The sequence below is a fragment of the Calliphora vicina genome, chromosome 4 (assembly GCF_958450345.1).
Source record: "Calliphora vicina chromosome 4, idCalVici1.1, whole genome shotgun sequence".
Classification (NCBI taxonomy): domain Eukaryota; kingdom Metazoa; phylum Arthropoda; class Insecta; order Diptera; family Calliphoridae; genus Calliphora; species Calliphora vicina.
The window spans coordinates 51,951,742-51,966,990 of NC_088783.1; the positions used below are offsets into that span (position 1 = coordinate 51,951,742).

Consider the following 15,249-nt stretch of genomic DNA (forward strand, 5'->3'; position numbering starts at 1 on the left):
TATTCGACAAAAATTAACTTTCAGAAACTTTTTTGAATTGTCTTCGAATTTCCAAAATATTATATTTATGCAATAAATTATCAACACATTTCCGGTTGGCGGACTTTTTTTCAATTCCATTTTGAAGAGGAGAGTGTTTTTGCTCTTAGGTTCTTCCACGGGTTTCAAAATGACAAATTCTATATGGTTTCTATGAACCTGAAATGCATCAATTTTGATGATTAACAAAGTCATCTAAGTGAAAACATAATTCATATTAATTAGAATGATTCTCCTCGAAACTGTAATGTGATTCAACGATGTTGCTTTGTACTCTCTACTGTCAGCTGTCACTACAACAAACTAGTTCGCTGTGGCCAAAAATAAAGCCAAAATCAGATTTTTGGGGCAGTTCTAATGGAATGAAAAATGATATAACAGTTTTTGGTACTTAATTAAGGGCCTTGCCTTTCTAGTTAAAGGCAATAGAAAAAGGTACCCTTAAAGTTAACTTTAACTATAAAGGCAAGTTGTAATAATGGCCCTTAGTGTGTACTAAAGTTAATCGCTATATGTTACATGCAGCAAAAATATAAACAAAAGGCAGTTCGGAGCGAAAGAGAAGAAAAGAAAATTTGGTTATCTTCTGTCTCGTGACACCTCTGTATACTTTTGTATTAAAGTGGTAGTTAAATGGTTATCATTTCGCAAACAAAAGTCTGATATTCCGTCTTAAATTTTTGGAAATATAAAATCCTCTATAATATACCACTTCGATGACCGCATGTAATTCTGTATGTGGCTGTTCGTATCTTCGTTCTGATGTTGCTTAAAATGCAAGAATTGAGAGTAGACTCACATGTAATTCTTAGTATTAATTCACATACATCAAGTTTACTTGCGCAAGGCTTGAGTTTATGGAAGACAGAGGAAGAAAATTTTTCCAATCTCCTTTTCTCTATCTTCTGCAAACTCACGACTTGCGCACGTAAACTTGAAGTGTGTGAATCAGAACTAAATAATAGAAAGCAGTACGAATAAGAGCTCTGTGGCTTAGTCATTAGAGCCATAGATAAATACAAATAGATAACTGACCTGTCAAATACCTAACTCAGCTGTCAAAAACCTAAGTGGTGCGAATGTATTAGCAGAAGAACTATGCGAAAACAAAACCAATACCAGTATCTGTAACTTTTTTGAGTAATTTTTTTGACGTTTTCCCTCTATGTTTATTTTCTTTATGATTAGAGCATTTGACTAGAAAACGAGAGTTTATGAGTTCAACCTGGCTCTCTGATAAATATTTTTTTTCAAATGAAGGAGTATTAGTACTATTGAGAGTGTGCCCATCGGCCACCTGTAATGACATTCCCATGTTAAATTCATCAGTCAATAACGGTGAAAGTGCATTCAGTAGTAGTAGTTCTTAGTGGTTAATTCGGCGTGAAGGAACTAGTTCAATGAACTTCAGGGTTTCTTAATAATCCACTTGATTTGTATATAAGAAACTTTGATTGATATAAGACTACACAATGTGCTCTAGTTTAGTTTAGTCATTAGTTTAAACTTGTAATATGGTGCTCTGGAGGGATAATATTTAAGCTGGAGTTAAAAATATATATTTTATTAAAGTAGGATCCAGTAAATGGTTGCTAAAGTGGTAATAGTAAAAAACATTTAAAAGTTTTTCTCAATAGTTTTATAAATTCTAGACAAATTTTAATAATATAAAATTAACCCATCCACTATTTTCGAAAAGGGTCATACATATTTATGTCCAGTTTTCCAATGTTTTATAAAACAGATGTTTTGAGCAAGGAGCCATTCAATAGTGTAATCTAAATAGACCTAAATTGTTACTTAGTTGGCAATATAATAAACAAAAAAGTGTTCAAAGACAATTTACGGAAGGGAATTTTTAGATATTAAGGTTTTGATACAAAATTCATTGAAATATTTGTTAGTTTATATAAAATATCCACAAAAATTAAACATATTTATGAAAACGAATTAATAAATAAATTGACACACAATGAAATGAAACTAAAATTGACACCAATAAAAAGAAACCAAATTACGAAAACTTAAAATTAATATTTTAATTATGCAAAAAATAAAAAAAAATAAAGAAATCAGCGCAAACTGTTATGATTTTCATTCTATAAAATTGAATAACTAAAGAGAAAATAAATTATTGTCAAGAAGTTGATCTACGTTTTTTGGAAATGGCTACAGCTATGTAATTTTTAATGTGTTTTTCTAAGTATTATTATTATTATTTTGTTTAAATACTTTTTTAAATAAATGTTCTATTTAATACTTTAAAAAAACTAAGACTAAAAAGCTAAGACAATTTAAAACATTAAAAAGAAAAAAAATAAACAAAAAAAGGAAAAAGAGTGACTAAAAGTAATTTATTTATTATTATTATAAAAAAATCAGTAAATTGCTTTTATAATTTTATTAAAATAATAAAAAAAAACGCAGTGGAAAAACTTCTTGAAAATATTTGTAAAATAATAGTACAAAAGGAATCTATTACATAGAGAAATAAATTTCATTTGAAACACTTATTCGGCTCATAATTTTTTTTTTATCTAAATACTATACAAATTTTGTTACAAAAATCAAATTCTGGAATTTTGTTTTAAATTTAAGTTAAACTGAAAACTTCCTTTAAAGGGGTTACTGTCTTAAAAGAACAGAAAACATTTACAAATTTGGAACATTTCAAAATTGGCAAAATTAGCAAAAGACTAAATTAAATGAAATAAATTTAAATTAGAAAACCTGTTTAATAACATCTTTTTTCAAAATTATTTTTAGTAAAACAAAAAAAAAAAAACTAGAAACTAAATAAACAATAAACAAAATCAAACGCTCTTTTTTCACCATTTGTTTGTATTTGTTATGTTTTATTTAAACACAAAAAAAAAAAACAATATTAAAAAAGAAAAAATAAATAAAAATATTTTTAAAATACGCGATTTTTAACGAACCGTTTTAAAATTAAGTTGACAACACAAGTGCGTGACAGTTAAAAAACCGCAAATTTTCAAACACAAAAAAAAACGTTTCTAACGGCGCCCAAACAAAAATCGAAATTCAACTTCTTGCAAAACATAGTAATAATTTAAAATATTAATTTTATAAACTGAAAAACAAACCACGTTTTGAATCAAAACATTTTGGAATTTAATAAAAAACAAAGAAATAAATAATAATAACCAAAACCAAAAAAGAAAAGAAAACCGCATTACCAACCAACGTTCAGATATGAAAAAAAAAGAAAAAGTTTTAGAAAAGAAAAATAAAAAACGCTAAAAGCCCCTCTTGTTTTTGGCATCTCTAACTAAATGAAAAATAAATTGTTTTTTATTATTTTTAATCATTGAGTAAAATTCTTCTATATTTTTGCAGTAATAATAATTTTATTGGTCTTTATGGACATAAAAATCGTAATATATTTTTTGATTTAACGAGAAATATACTTTTTTGTTTTCAATTTTCTACTTTTTTCTATATTTTTTATGATTTTATTCTTCGCAATTTGTATTTTGTTTTTTCTGTTTTAAGTAAAACCATAATTATAAAAAACAACAACAAAAATATAGAACTTATAATTTTTTTCTCTCAGTTTTGTTTTCTATTTTTTACTCTTTTTTAAAAATTACCATTTTTTTAATATAAAAATTATTTAAACAAAAAAAAAAGTAACGATTTTATTTTACTTGAAAACTAAAAATCGTTTTATAAACGACAAAGAAAACGAAGAAGAAAAAGCAAAAATTATTAAATTCTAATCTTGAAAGTAAAACAAAAAAATAAAATTAAAAAAAGAAAAGAAAAACTTTAAGAATGAAAAAATCCTAAAAATAAAATTTTAAGATGATATGAAGATGAAAAGAAGTTGATGTTGGATTTTTGTTTGGTGTTGTTGCAGGAAACGTCCGATTCGCCTCACGGCTTAGGCGGTATTGCCAATGCGGGCGGTGGTAGTGGGTCTGGTGGTGGCGGCGGCCTGGCGGGCTCCTCCTCCGCCACAACTGGTAACACTGCCTCTAGCTATGTCCATGAACAACCACAAACGCCACCACCTTACACCTGCGTTTACTGTGGTGCGGGTTTCCCCAACCAAAATAAACTAACGCGCCATATACTATCGCACTCTCTGAAAACTCTGGAATACCGTGAAACCGCCACGCATGCTCTTCTACACCCGCACCTATTGGCCCATGATCTTAATATGTCACCGCTGGCGTATCAAATGAACGCCGCCATGGCTAGTGCCAGCGGTGATGCCCAAGATCAGGCGGCTGCTGTGGCAGCAGCCGTTGCCATGGATATGGATTTTGCCGCGGCAATAGCGGCGGCCGGTGGTTGCCCATTTCCCACGCTGGCTAGCTGTACGGCACGTGGCCTGGATCTCGATGGCAGTGGTGGTGTCGGCGGAGGCTCTGGTTCCAGTCGAGGCGGCCGTGATGGTGGTGGCAATTCATCAGCCTCGGGTAATGGCGGTTGTCCCAGCAGCAGTTTGTCTTTATTAAGTGGCGCTGGTTCGTCTACATCGGCCGCTGCTGCTGCGGCAGCTGCTGCAGCAGCAGCCAGTTCGTCAGCATCGTCCAATGATCCGAATAGTGTTGTTTTGTGTAAGTTCTGTGGTAAAAGTTTTCCCGATGTTACCTCACTTATCACCCATTTGCCGATACATACAGGTGATCGACCGTTTAAGTGTGAATTTTGTGGTAAAGCGTTTAAACTGCGTCATCACATGAAAGATCATTGTCGTGTACATACAGGTAAGTAATGACATTTTTTTTTTTTAAATTTTATTAATTTTTTTTTTAATGGAAAAATTGTATGGCAAGGAAGAGAAACAAACATAGAAAGACACTAGTGATTTAAAGCAAAGCTGGTATATATTTGAATTTGCCTTTATTTGGAAGATCATTTGATCATTTATGATTAACAGCAGTAATATGTTTTTAATTTTATAATTAAACAAATTTAGTACTAATGGAATAGTGATAACTCGGTAGCTTAAATTGTATGAATTATTTACTTACAACTTTTGTTGCAAAAATTAAATTCTTGATTTTTTTTAATTTAAGTTAAAGAAAAGTAAGCTCCTTTAATGAAAAGAAAAAGAAAACATTTACAAATTTCGAACATTTCAAAATTGGCAAAATAGCAAAATAATAAATAAATTAAATTTAAATTAAAAAAAAACATTTATCGGTAAATTGCTTTTATTTAAGCTACAATTAAAATCGTTGGCAACGCGCGTTTGTTCACATTACTAGGTGCATGTAGTTACCAATTGTTTATTATATAGCTACCTACCACAACAATTTTTGCAATAATTTTTTAAAAGAATATATTCTGATGTTTATATTAGTTATACAGAGATTGGTGTTAAATCTGAATATCAAACTTATTTTCAAATATAAATTTATATAGGGGATTTTTTTTAAATTTTCTTTGAAACATTTGTACAATATAAATTTAATCAAAGCAAGCTATGAACTTTCCCATCTTTCTGGCAAAATATGGTTTCCGAGACAAAACATCAGCTCATCTTTAGAGGCCAAGAACGAATCAAGCCAATTTCGGAAAATCTGTTCCAAAGTGAAGCGTATCCCAGAGAGAGCGTTCTGCATTGAACAAATAGTAGTCGGGCGGGGTAAGGTCTGGACTATACTTCATTACTTAATTATAAATAGCTTTTAACAGGTAGCTTTTAAAATGTGGCCGAACATTTTCAAGATAGAATATTAAGGTTTCATGTCTTGTCGCATATTCTGGGCGTTTTCCGGTATGGTAAGATTTCAGCAGCTTATAAGGGATAGGACCATTTTGCTTCCACGAAATACAGAGCATTACCTTAGCGCTACGGTGTCGATTCGGCTTCACGTACGATCTCTTACTCTTCGGGTAATCTTAATGGATCCATTTTTCATCGCAAGTAATGAATTGGTGAAAAAATGATTTTCTTTTATAGCGCTCAAGCAGCATTTTAGACATACAAAATTGTCTTTCAAGGTCTCTCGGCTTCAATTTGTATGGTACCCAATTTATCTGATTTTGGATGAATCCTAATGATTTTGCAAGCTCTTGTTGAGTTTGACAACAATCCTCATGAAGTAAAGCCTCCAATTCTAGGTCTTTAAACTTTTTTGGCTGGCCTGAGCGATCTTTGTCTTCCCTGTCAAGATCACCACCATAAAAAATATGGGGCTGTATTGATTTTGTCATTTCGTTTGTTACACATCGAAATATTTTTCACATACCGACATTAGTATATATATTTTGGGTCCTCATAAGATTCTAAGACGATTTAGCTACATCCGTCCGTCCGTCTGTCTGTTGAAAATACGATCAAGCCCAAACGAAAGGAGCCAGCAGGCTGAAATTTTCCACAAATACTCTATGTTTTGATGTGGTTTGTTTGGTGTTAGAAATGGGTAATATCGCTGTATGATTTCACCTAGCTCCCATACAAATGTCCCCCCGGAATACTGTTTGAGCAGTCATAAATATGTTGATTATTCAGCAATCCTAATAAAAGTTTGTACAAATTAATTCTAAGTACTCTGAAATTATACTGTAAAGTATGTCCCTAGTCTCCATACAAGGTACCCCTCAAATAATTACATGGATAGTGGGTATACAACAGCCGAATATAATGCGGATTTTGGGAAAAACTAATTATTTTGCCTATAGGTCAAAGGTCCAATTTTTAAATATTAGGAATTTCTAATAGAAACATTGCGAAATATCATACATTTTTGGTCAGCTTTTTATGATACTATGAAATAGTTTACATAACACATATTTACAATCCATAGAGCAATTCTAACTATTCAAAATAAGCCATTTCATATTTCAATGTCATAATGTTAAGAATACGGAGGCTAGTATGAAATTAATGAAATATATTTGGTCAATTCACAAGGACCCCTTAGTCGTATTGTCATAATGTCCTAATATTTCACGACTCGGCGGCTCGGCTTAACCGACTCTTAGGCGTTCGGCGAAGGTCTCTGCTGGTTGGTTACGATAACACAATAAACATAGCATACAGAGTATTATTATTTTAGGACATTTTTTGCTTGAAAAGCATTTCAAACTATCGTGAAATATTAGGGCATGACATGATTATGACCTTGTGAATTGACCAGTTATGTTCCAGAGTTTATGATAAATAGAAAATTATAAAGAAAAAGGAAAATTTTTGCTACTTTCAATTTATATAATTTCGAAAAGAGTAGAAATTTTGTATTTACAGTAATGCAGTGCTTTACAATATTTGGAAAGTGAATTTTCCCGCAGGGCAGTAAAGGTTCTAAAAAAGAGGTCATCTGGCCAAATCAAAGTTATTATGTACTAGAATTATTAGTGTAACACTTAGTATTTGTTTCTTTTAGCTAAAGAGGGGTAACTCCTGTCTCTGAATTGAGACAATTGTCCCCCAGTACAGTAAATATTTTAGAAATGACCTAATCAAATTAACGATGTACTAAAACTACCAATTTAAAACTTGGTGTTTGTTTCTTTTCCATAAAGTACATTTATTTTCCATTTCACTTAATAGATATTATTAAATAAAATTTTTTGTCAACAAATTTAGGTGAACGTCCATTTCGATGTCAAATGTGTGGCAAAACATTTTCGCGATCGACAATATTGAAAGCCCACGAAAAAACACATTTTCCCAAATATGCAAGAAAGTTTTTATCGCCCAGTCCGGTCGATACAAAGGATGAATTGCCGCAATAGTGAAACGATTTTAGTTTATTATTAAATTACTACTATTACTATTATCATTATTATAATAATAATAATAACAACAGCAACAATAATAATAATTATAATAACTACAACAACAACAATAATAATAATAATAATAATAATAGTAATAGTAGCAACAACATTAACACCAATAGCAACAATACAAACAACAACAGCAGCAGCAGTAACAGCAACCACTTCAACAATATACCAGATAATAATCTACAACATTATTACTGATGATCAAGAATTAATAATGATGATCATTTCAAATATAAACGATCCCAAAACAATAGAAAAATATCAGACAGAAAGTTTAAGTATATAACAACTACTACTACTATTATATAAATATACATAGATACATACATAATTACATAAATACATATTTATATAAAGAAGATATATAAAGAAAAAATATGTAAAAACAATTTAAGTAAATTATATATTAAAATGTATATACAAAACTTACAACAACAACACACACACACAACAATACTATTAAAACAGATTTCAGAAAAAAAGAAATATTTAAGAATAGCTTCTCTAAGAAGAAACAAAACATATAAACCAAGAAAGAAAAACAAACACAATTTAAAGAAAAAAATATTTATTGAAGAAAAAAAAAACAATCTATTATTTAAAAATACATTAGATTGAGAACCCTGCTACCGGATGTATAAAATACATACATACATTTTTACATACATACATAAATACATATAATAAATATATATATTTAAATATACATATGATAGAGAAAAACAAAACGGAAACTAAACAAAAAATCAATTACACTCATATTTTTTATCACCGAAATGCTGAAAATAACTGAATAAAACTATTACATTTTTATTCAATTCAATATGATTTGTTTTGAAATACAAAACAATATTGCCAATCTTACTTTACAAACCGCATAAATACACTAATAGTCATTAAATGAAATAAATATTTACATAAAATTACAATTTTATCCAACTGCAAGATTTATAAAATCTTCCAAATTTCATTTTCTTAAAGCCGGCAATATTGTAAAATTTCTTTAAATCCACATCTCTATATCACATTTTTTTTATATAAATATAAATCTGATTTTTACTAAAAATTGGTAGAAATCATTTCAAAGAAAAACACTGTTAAAATAATAGGGTGTTTTTTTTACCAAATGAAATTGAAAAAAAAACTGCAAAAAATATGAAACAAGAATTTAATTATTACAAACAAATAACTAGGTCTTTATACGAATTAAACAAAACCTACAAACAAAACAGAAAAAAAATAAAATAGAATGAAAAAGACTTACGGGAAATTTATACGTTTAAACTCAGATTGAAACTGAAAAAAAATATTAACAGTTTTTCTTTTTTTTTAAATAAATACGTGTTATTTTTTTAATAATAAATTACAACGCGCATTGCTTTCAAATAGTAAACGATCTCATGTGATGATCCATTTGTTTTTTTTAATATAAAGTTTGTTTGTTTATTATTATTATTTTTTTTTTATAAAAAAAAAGAAAATCAAATCCTTACAAATCCAATTGGTTGTTACTAGAAATACTGTTTTCATTTTAAATTACTTACATTTCTGTTAATTTAGTTTTTTCCTAAGACAATAGTTAAATTTTATACAATAGTATCTTTTTTTGTTTTTTAATTAACAAAATAAATACAACATTCATAGAATTGGTGCTATCCTACAGATTTTATATAGACAAAATAAACTACAAACTACATATATTTATTATTATACTCAAATATTAAAGTACATACAACAATACATACAAACAATCAATAGACAGTTTTTTTTATTACTATTCTTCATCGTTTATAAAATATTGATGATGAAAATTGATAAAACTAATCAAGTAAACAGCAACAAAACTATTTTAACCTTATGACCTGCAAAAAACCACACTCACACACACTTAATCACTTACACACAAAGGAAATAAAATAATAAATACCTACAATACTTTTCAGACAAACTATAATTTTGATCATTTTCGGATAATATATATTTGGAGATATTAAATGAGAGAAACAGCTAAATAATCAGGTGCTAGTTAAAATACATATTGTTTACTTTACATGCAACAACATTTTAAGAAGAGTGTTACCAATTAAGTACTTGCCAACTTTAAATTGCAAGTACATAAATTATAATTGGCAACTCAGGGTTAACAAATTCCGTACTATTATCCTTTTTTTTAGTAATTTTTACATGGAAAAAGTGTAATATAATTTACAGCTTATTTTATAAACACCTATCCCCTTTAACAATAACAAACTTAAACTGAAGTTAGCATTAACTATATGTGTTAATTTTGATTTAAAAATTCTGTACTATTGTACTTTTTTCAGTAATTTTATTATTGAAGAAGTATTAAACAATATAATAGTAGTTGGCCTGATTCAGAAACACGATAGCAAAACTAATTTAAAAATTTTGTATGAAAATCACTCAGTTTTTTAAATAATTTTTGAGTGTTTTCATACAAACATTTTAAAATTGTTTTCCTTTAATGCTTCTGAATCAGGGCTTTAATCTGAAGTTAGCACTAACTACATATGATAATTTAAAAATTTCATAGTTAAATTTTGAATCTAAATAAACTTCATGGTCAATTAAACCACAAGTTATTGTCAGCAAAATTGTTGTAAACATATTTGAGTGAGAACTTTAAATATTAAGGTTTCTGATTAAGGCTAACTTCAAGTTAAAAGCTTATTGTTTAATAATATTATCATGAATTCTTAACGACTTCATAGCTGTTATATACAATTTTTAGAAATGGGAAACGTGACGGAAGTTTTGTATAAATCTACAATCTAATTCAAATCATATTTAGTGCAGTTGGTCAATTTTATATGATTATCGAAAGATAGGAAAAATTAATTCAAATTCCACTTCTATTTGAAATTTGACAATCAGTATCCACTTTGTTTTTTTTTTAAAAAACATCAACAAACAGAAAATTTCAAATACTCTGAACTGGATCTTAAAATATTTGAGTACTTTTTATTTTAAAAAGTACTATTTTGTTTTTAAGTTCAGTACAATTTAATCATTCAGTACACTTTAATCATAACTTTGTCATTCCGTTTGTAATTTCTGGATCGTTATAGATATCGGAGTCGAAATAGCCATGTCCGTATGTCTGTTGAAATCAACTTTCTGTAGTCCTCAAATAACTTACATATACATATATATGATTCATACATCAATATATCGGGCGTTCTCCCGGCTCGGTTTATAATTAAAATCGAGACAATCGGCCAATAAATGGCTGAGATTTAAGGAAAAACCAGGACAACCTCGATTTTTGTCCTATTTTTTATCTATATCTGGATTACTAAGTCAATATAAATATCCAATAATATATATTTCAAAGACCTTTGCAGAATCTACTTTTGACTCCATGCAGATTCAATTTTAATGATTTTTCTTGACAAGAATTTATTCAAAACCGTTTTCAAAGTGAACCAAAATTAAGTTACTTTGATCCAGGACGTTGACAAAAAGTGTTCTTCAATGAAATATACTGACAATTCTATAAAAAAACACTCAGTTTTAAAAATATTTTCGAATGATTTATTTCTATATATTTCTTTCGAAATATAGAAATTGTTAGTTAAATTTAACTTTTAAATAAATTGATCTAAATCTTTATTAAATTTATTTGCCAATATTTTGATAATAATTTTATCGCTTCCTTTGAAAGAGCTTAGAGTACTCGGCAACGCTACATAACTTAATATTGAGCACAAGATTTAGAAAAAATTCAGTTAGAATAAAAAATATTGTTGAGTTTTCTCACTGGCTAACAAAATTCACACAGTACGGCTGCACTTTTAACAAAATAGTTGGCAACACAAAGCAATAGTTCAAAAATTAAAAAGTTGGTAATACTGTATAATAATAAGTGTTGGCAACTAATCGTATTTCAACAGAAATCAAGTTATAAACATGAACCATATGTTAAACTAAATAAAAAAGCCAGCTGTAATTTCAAGATTTAGTTTTTCGAGAAATTTTTGAAGATTTGGGGGTTTTGAAAACTGTTAAATTCAGTGTGAAAAATCTCACTGAAATAGAACAGTATTTTAAATTCAACTAAGTATTAACAAAAATATGTTATTTTAAAACAAACCTAGCACTAGCTCTCTCTTTATTTATGTCTCCAAATAAAAATTCTGATACAAGTTTATTTTTTTTTCAAATAAAAAAATTAACTTTTAATATTTCGTCTTTTTAAATGCGTTAAATTCTTGTTTTGGTTAACAACAAAAGCAACTAAAAAAAAACACAAACTTATAACAACAACAAAAAAATTCTCGTTTCGATAAAAAAGCAGAAAATTTTTTTTCTTTATTTCAACTAAAAATTAAAGCACTTTGCAAATAAAAATTTTGTAAAAAAAACAAAAAAAAAATATACACAATATCAGAAAAAACATAATTTTATACAATAAAATTTTAAAATGAAAACTGCATGGAAAATTAAGATTAAACAAAATTATAAATTATTAAAATAAACAAAACAAAAAAAAAAGAACAGTTAAAATAGAATATCTGTGATCTTAACGATATTTATATGAAAAAATAATAAATAAATGAAAAAAAAATAAAAGATTTAATAAGTTTATAAGCATATTAAGAAATAAATAAAATAATTAAAACAAAAAGTATATATACTATTGATAATATTATATAAAAAAAAGAAAACAAAAGATTTAAAAATAATTTAGGTTTATAATTAATTAATTATTACTTTTATTTTATATAATTAAAGAACTTTCTTTTAATTAAAATTAAATTAAAAATTGTAGTGAGACAAAAAAAAAGTTAACACACTTTATGGCATAATTAACAATGTATACTTAAAAACAATTTTGAAAATTTAAAATTATTTAGCAAAAACACAAGCACAATATTAAACGCTAATATTTAGGATTTTTTTATTTTCAAAAATGATTTCTATAATTTTTGAATTTTAAAACTTGTTTAGAAACAAAAAACAATAAGATTTAACAAATATACATGAAAATTATTATAATTAAAAAAGTTGGCAAAGCTTAAATACAGCTGTTAGGCTAACTTAGCAAAGTTGGCAACTTTGCTGAAGTTGGCAATGTTTAATTTTTAAAGCGGCCAGATGTGGTGTTCATGTATATTCTTAAAAATCTTTTTTTTTTTTGTTAATTAATTAAATAGAGAGCGTGAGCACTTTGGTATGTTTTTTTTTTTGTTTTCTAATATTATTTGTTTTAAAATTATTTAAGCTTAAAACAACAGTTTTATTTAGGTTGTAAAATATTATAGCTAACAAACATGTGAACAATTTTAAAGCTTTAAAGAAACTTTAACAAAATTGTTAACAAAAAATGTAAACACAAAACCCCGATCTCAAAATTTTTTCTTTTTAAAAAACACTTCTTGAAATTTCAAAGTTTCTTTAATAAAAAAAAAGCTAAACACAAAAACCTTTTATAACATATTTGCCTGTTTATTTTTTAACATTTATTTAACAAAATATAAATTGACTCGAAATTCAAAATTCTAAATTAAACAAAATTTAAATAAACAAAACAAAAAAAAGAAAAGAAACAACAATATAAACCAAATTATAATAAAAAAAACAAACTTTTTGGCTTATACAACCCTTTGGCTTATAAAAATTTGGCTGTGATAGTGTTAAAAACATAAAATTTAGTCTTAACTTTAAAACAAAAACACAAAAAACCTTAAAAAACACAAAAATTTAGACAAAATTTTTTAAAAATTATTTGTTATTTAACATAAAGAAAATAAATTAAAAAAAAGAAACAAGAAACAAGGTTAGGGCTCAGTATTAAATTGTGATGTTAAAATTTTTTCAGAAATTAAAGAAAAATTATTGCAAACAATTTAGGCACAACTAACTAAATTCTTAATAATTATAAATAATAAAAATAATAATAAAAAAAACAAAATTGTGATTTTCGGCCTTTAAAGAACAAACAAAAACATTTTTGGATATAAGTAGAAAAAACTAATAAAAAAAAAAATTAAATAATAAATTTAACTCTCAAAAAAAAGAAATGAAAAAATTTTCAACACACAATCTAATTATTATTTTATTGGTTTTAGATTTATATAACTCATCAAAATAAGATCTCAAAATTAAACTGATCTTTTTGCCACACTTCAAGGCTCTCTAAAAAACAAGAGTCCTGGTGTTTTTAAGTTTAACTAAAATTATTATAAACGGTTTTTGTGTTTGATCAAACATGTTCGAACAAGAAATTTCTTTAAGGAAAATAACCTCAACATTCCACTGCAAAAAAAATTAGACGTGATATATAAGGTTTAATTACTTACTCACCCCAAAAAACAAAAAAAAAACATAAAGTTTAATTCAAATGATTATTTTCCTAAGAAATTCAAATAAATAAACCTAAATAAAACTGTTCCTTAGTTATCTATATTATTCTTAATCTTATACTTTTTGTCTTCTCTCTTCTCTAAATTTCTCATTTATTCTTATATATATAAATAAATATATATAATTTTTATTAATTCTTACGCTTTAATTAAGTTTTTATTACAGTTTTAATTATTAATTCTTATTTTGTAAATTTATGTGTTTTTTTTTTGTAATAAAATAAATTGAATTAATTATTTTTAAGTTCTAGTTTTTATTATTAATTAATTATAAAAAAAAGAAAATATTTGTTTTATTTTAATTTAATTATAAAAAAAGTAAAGAAAATAAAATAATTAAAAACCTTACCACCCTACACACAATGAATTTGTAATGTTATCAAGTAATTAAACAAAAATTTTAATTAAAAAAACACTAAAAAGAATTTTTGTTAGTTTATGAACTGTTTAAAAGAAAAAAAGTTGAAAAAAATATAATAAAAAAAAACTATTACAAAATTTTGGTTTGTTACGCTTTTTATTTTTGTTTTTGGAAATCATCATTTATTTTTATTCATGGAAAAAATAAAACATCATTAAAATTCATTGTGTCCATTTTGTGAACAAAAAAAAAAAAAAACAAAATAAATATCAATAATGTAAAGCTTTATTTTGTTTAAAACTTATAAATTGTTAAATCCTATACCAAATCCACCGCCTTAATAACCTCAAGTGTAATTACAGCCCTGAATCCAGTGTCCATCAATTTAATTATAGTTGTGTATTTACACTTTATATCAATAACATTCAGTAGTAAAAAGAAAATTCAAGTCAAATACAAAAATTCAAGCTTTTGAACATTTTCTTGGAATTTGACTTGAATGCAAATATAATTATGTTTTAAACTTGAAAAATTTAAACTTATGGCTCGAATTTATATTTCCTTTTTACTGAAGAATGCTATTGATATAAAGTATAATAAATACAACTATAATTTAATTGCTTGACTATAATTCAAGGCTTGAATTACATTTGCTTTCAAACTTGAATTCCATTAGGAATATTTTTTTTT

At 26.6% G+C, this 15,249-nt stretch overlaps 2 protein-coding genes across 7 annotated transcripts in view; both read left to right on the plus strand.

Moving 5' to 3' along the window:
* Positions 1-15,249, plus strand: part of mamo (maternal gene required for meiosis) — a 595,590-nt gene that overhangs the window by 555,930 nt on the left and 24,411 nt on the right. The window lies entirely within an intron of this gene.
* LOC135958812 (protein sister of odd and bowel-like) lies at positions 3,836-12,475 on the plus strand. The gene is made up of 2 exons (XM_065509720.1): positions 3,836-4,778; positions 7,610-12,475. Exons 1-2 carry the CDS (start codon positions 3,893-3,895, stop codon positions 7,756-7,758), a joined length of 1,035 nt encoding a protein of 344 aa, XP_065365792.1. The 5' UTR covers positions 3,836-3,892; the 3' UTR covers positions 7,759-12,475.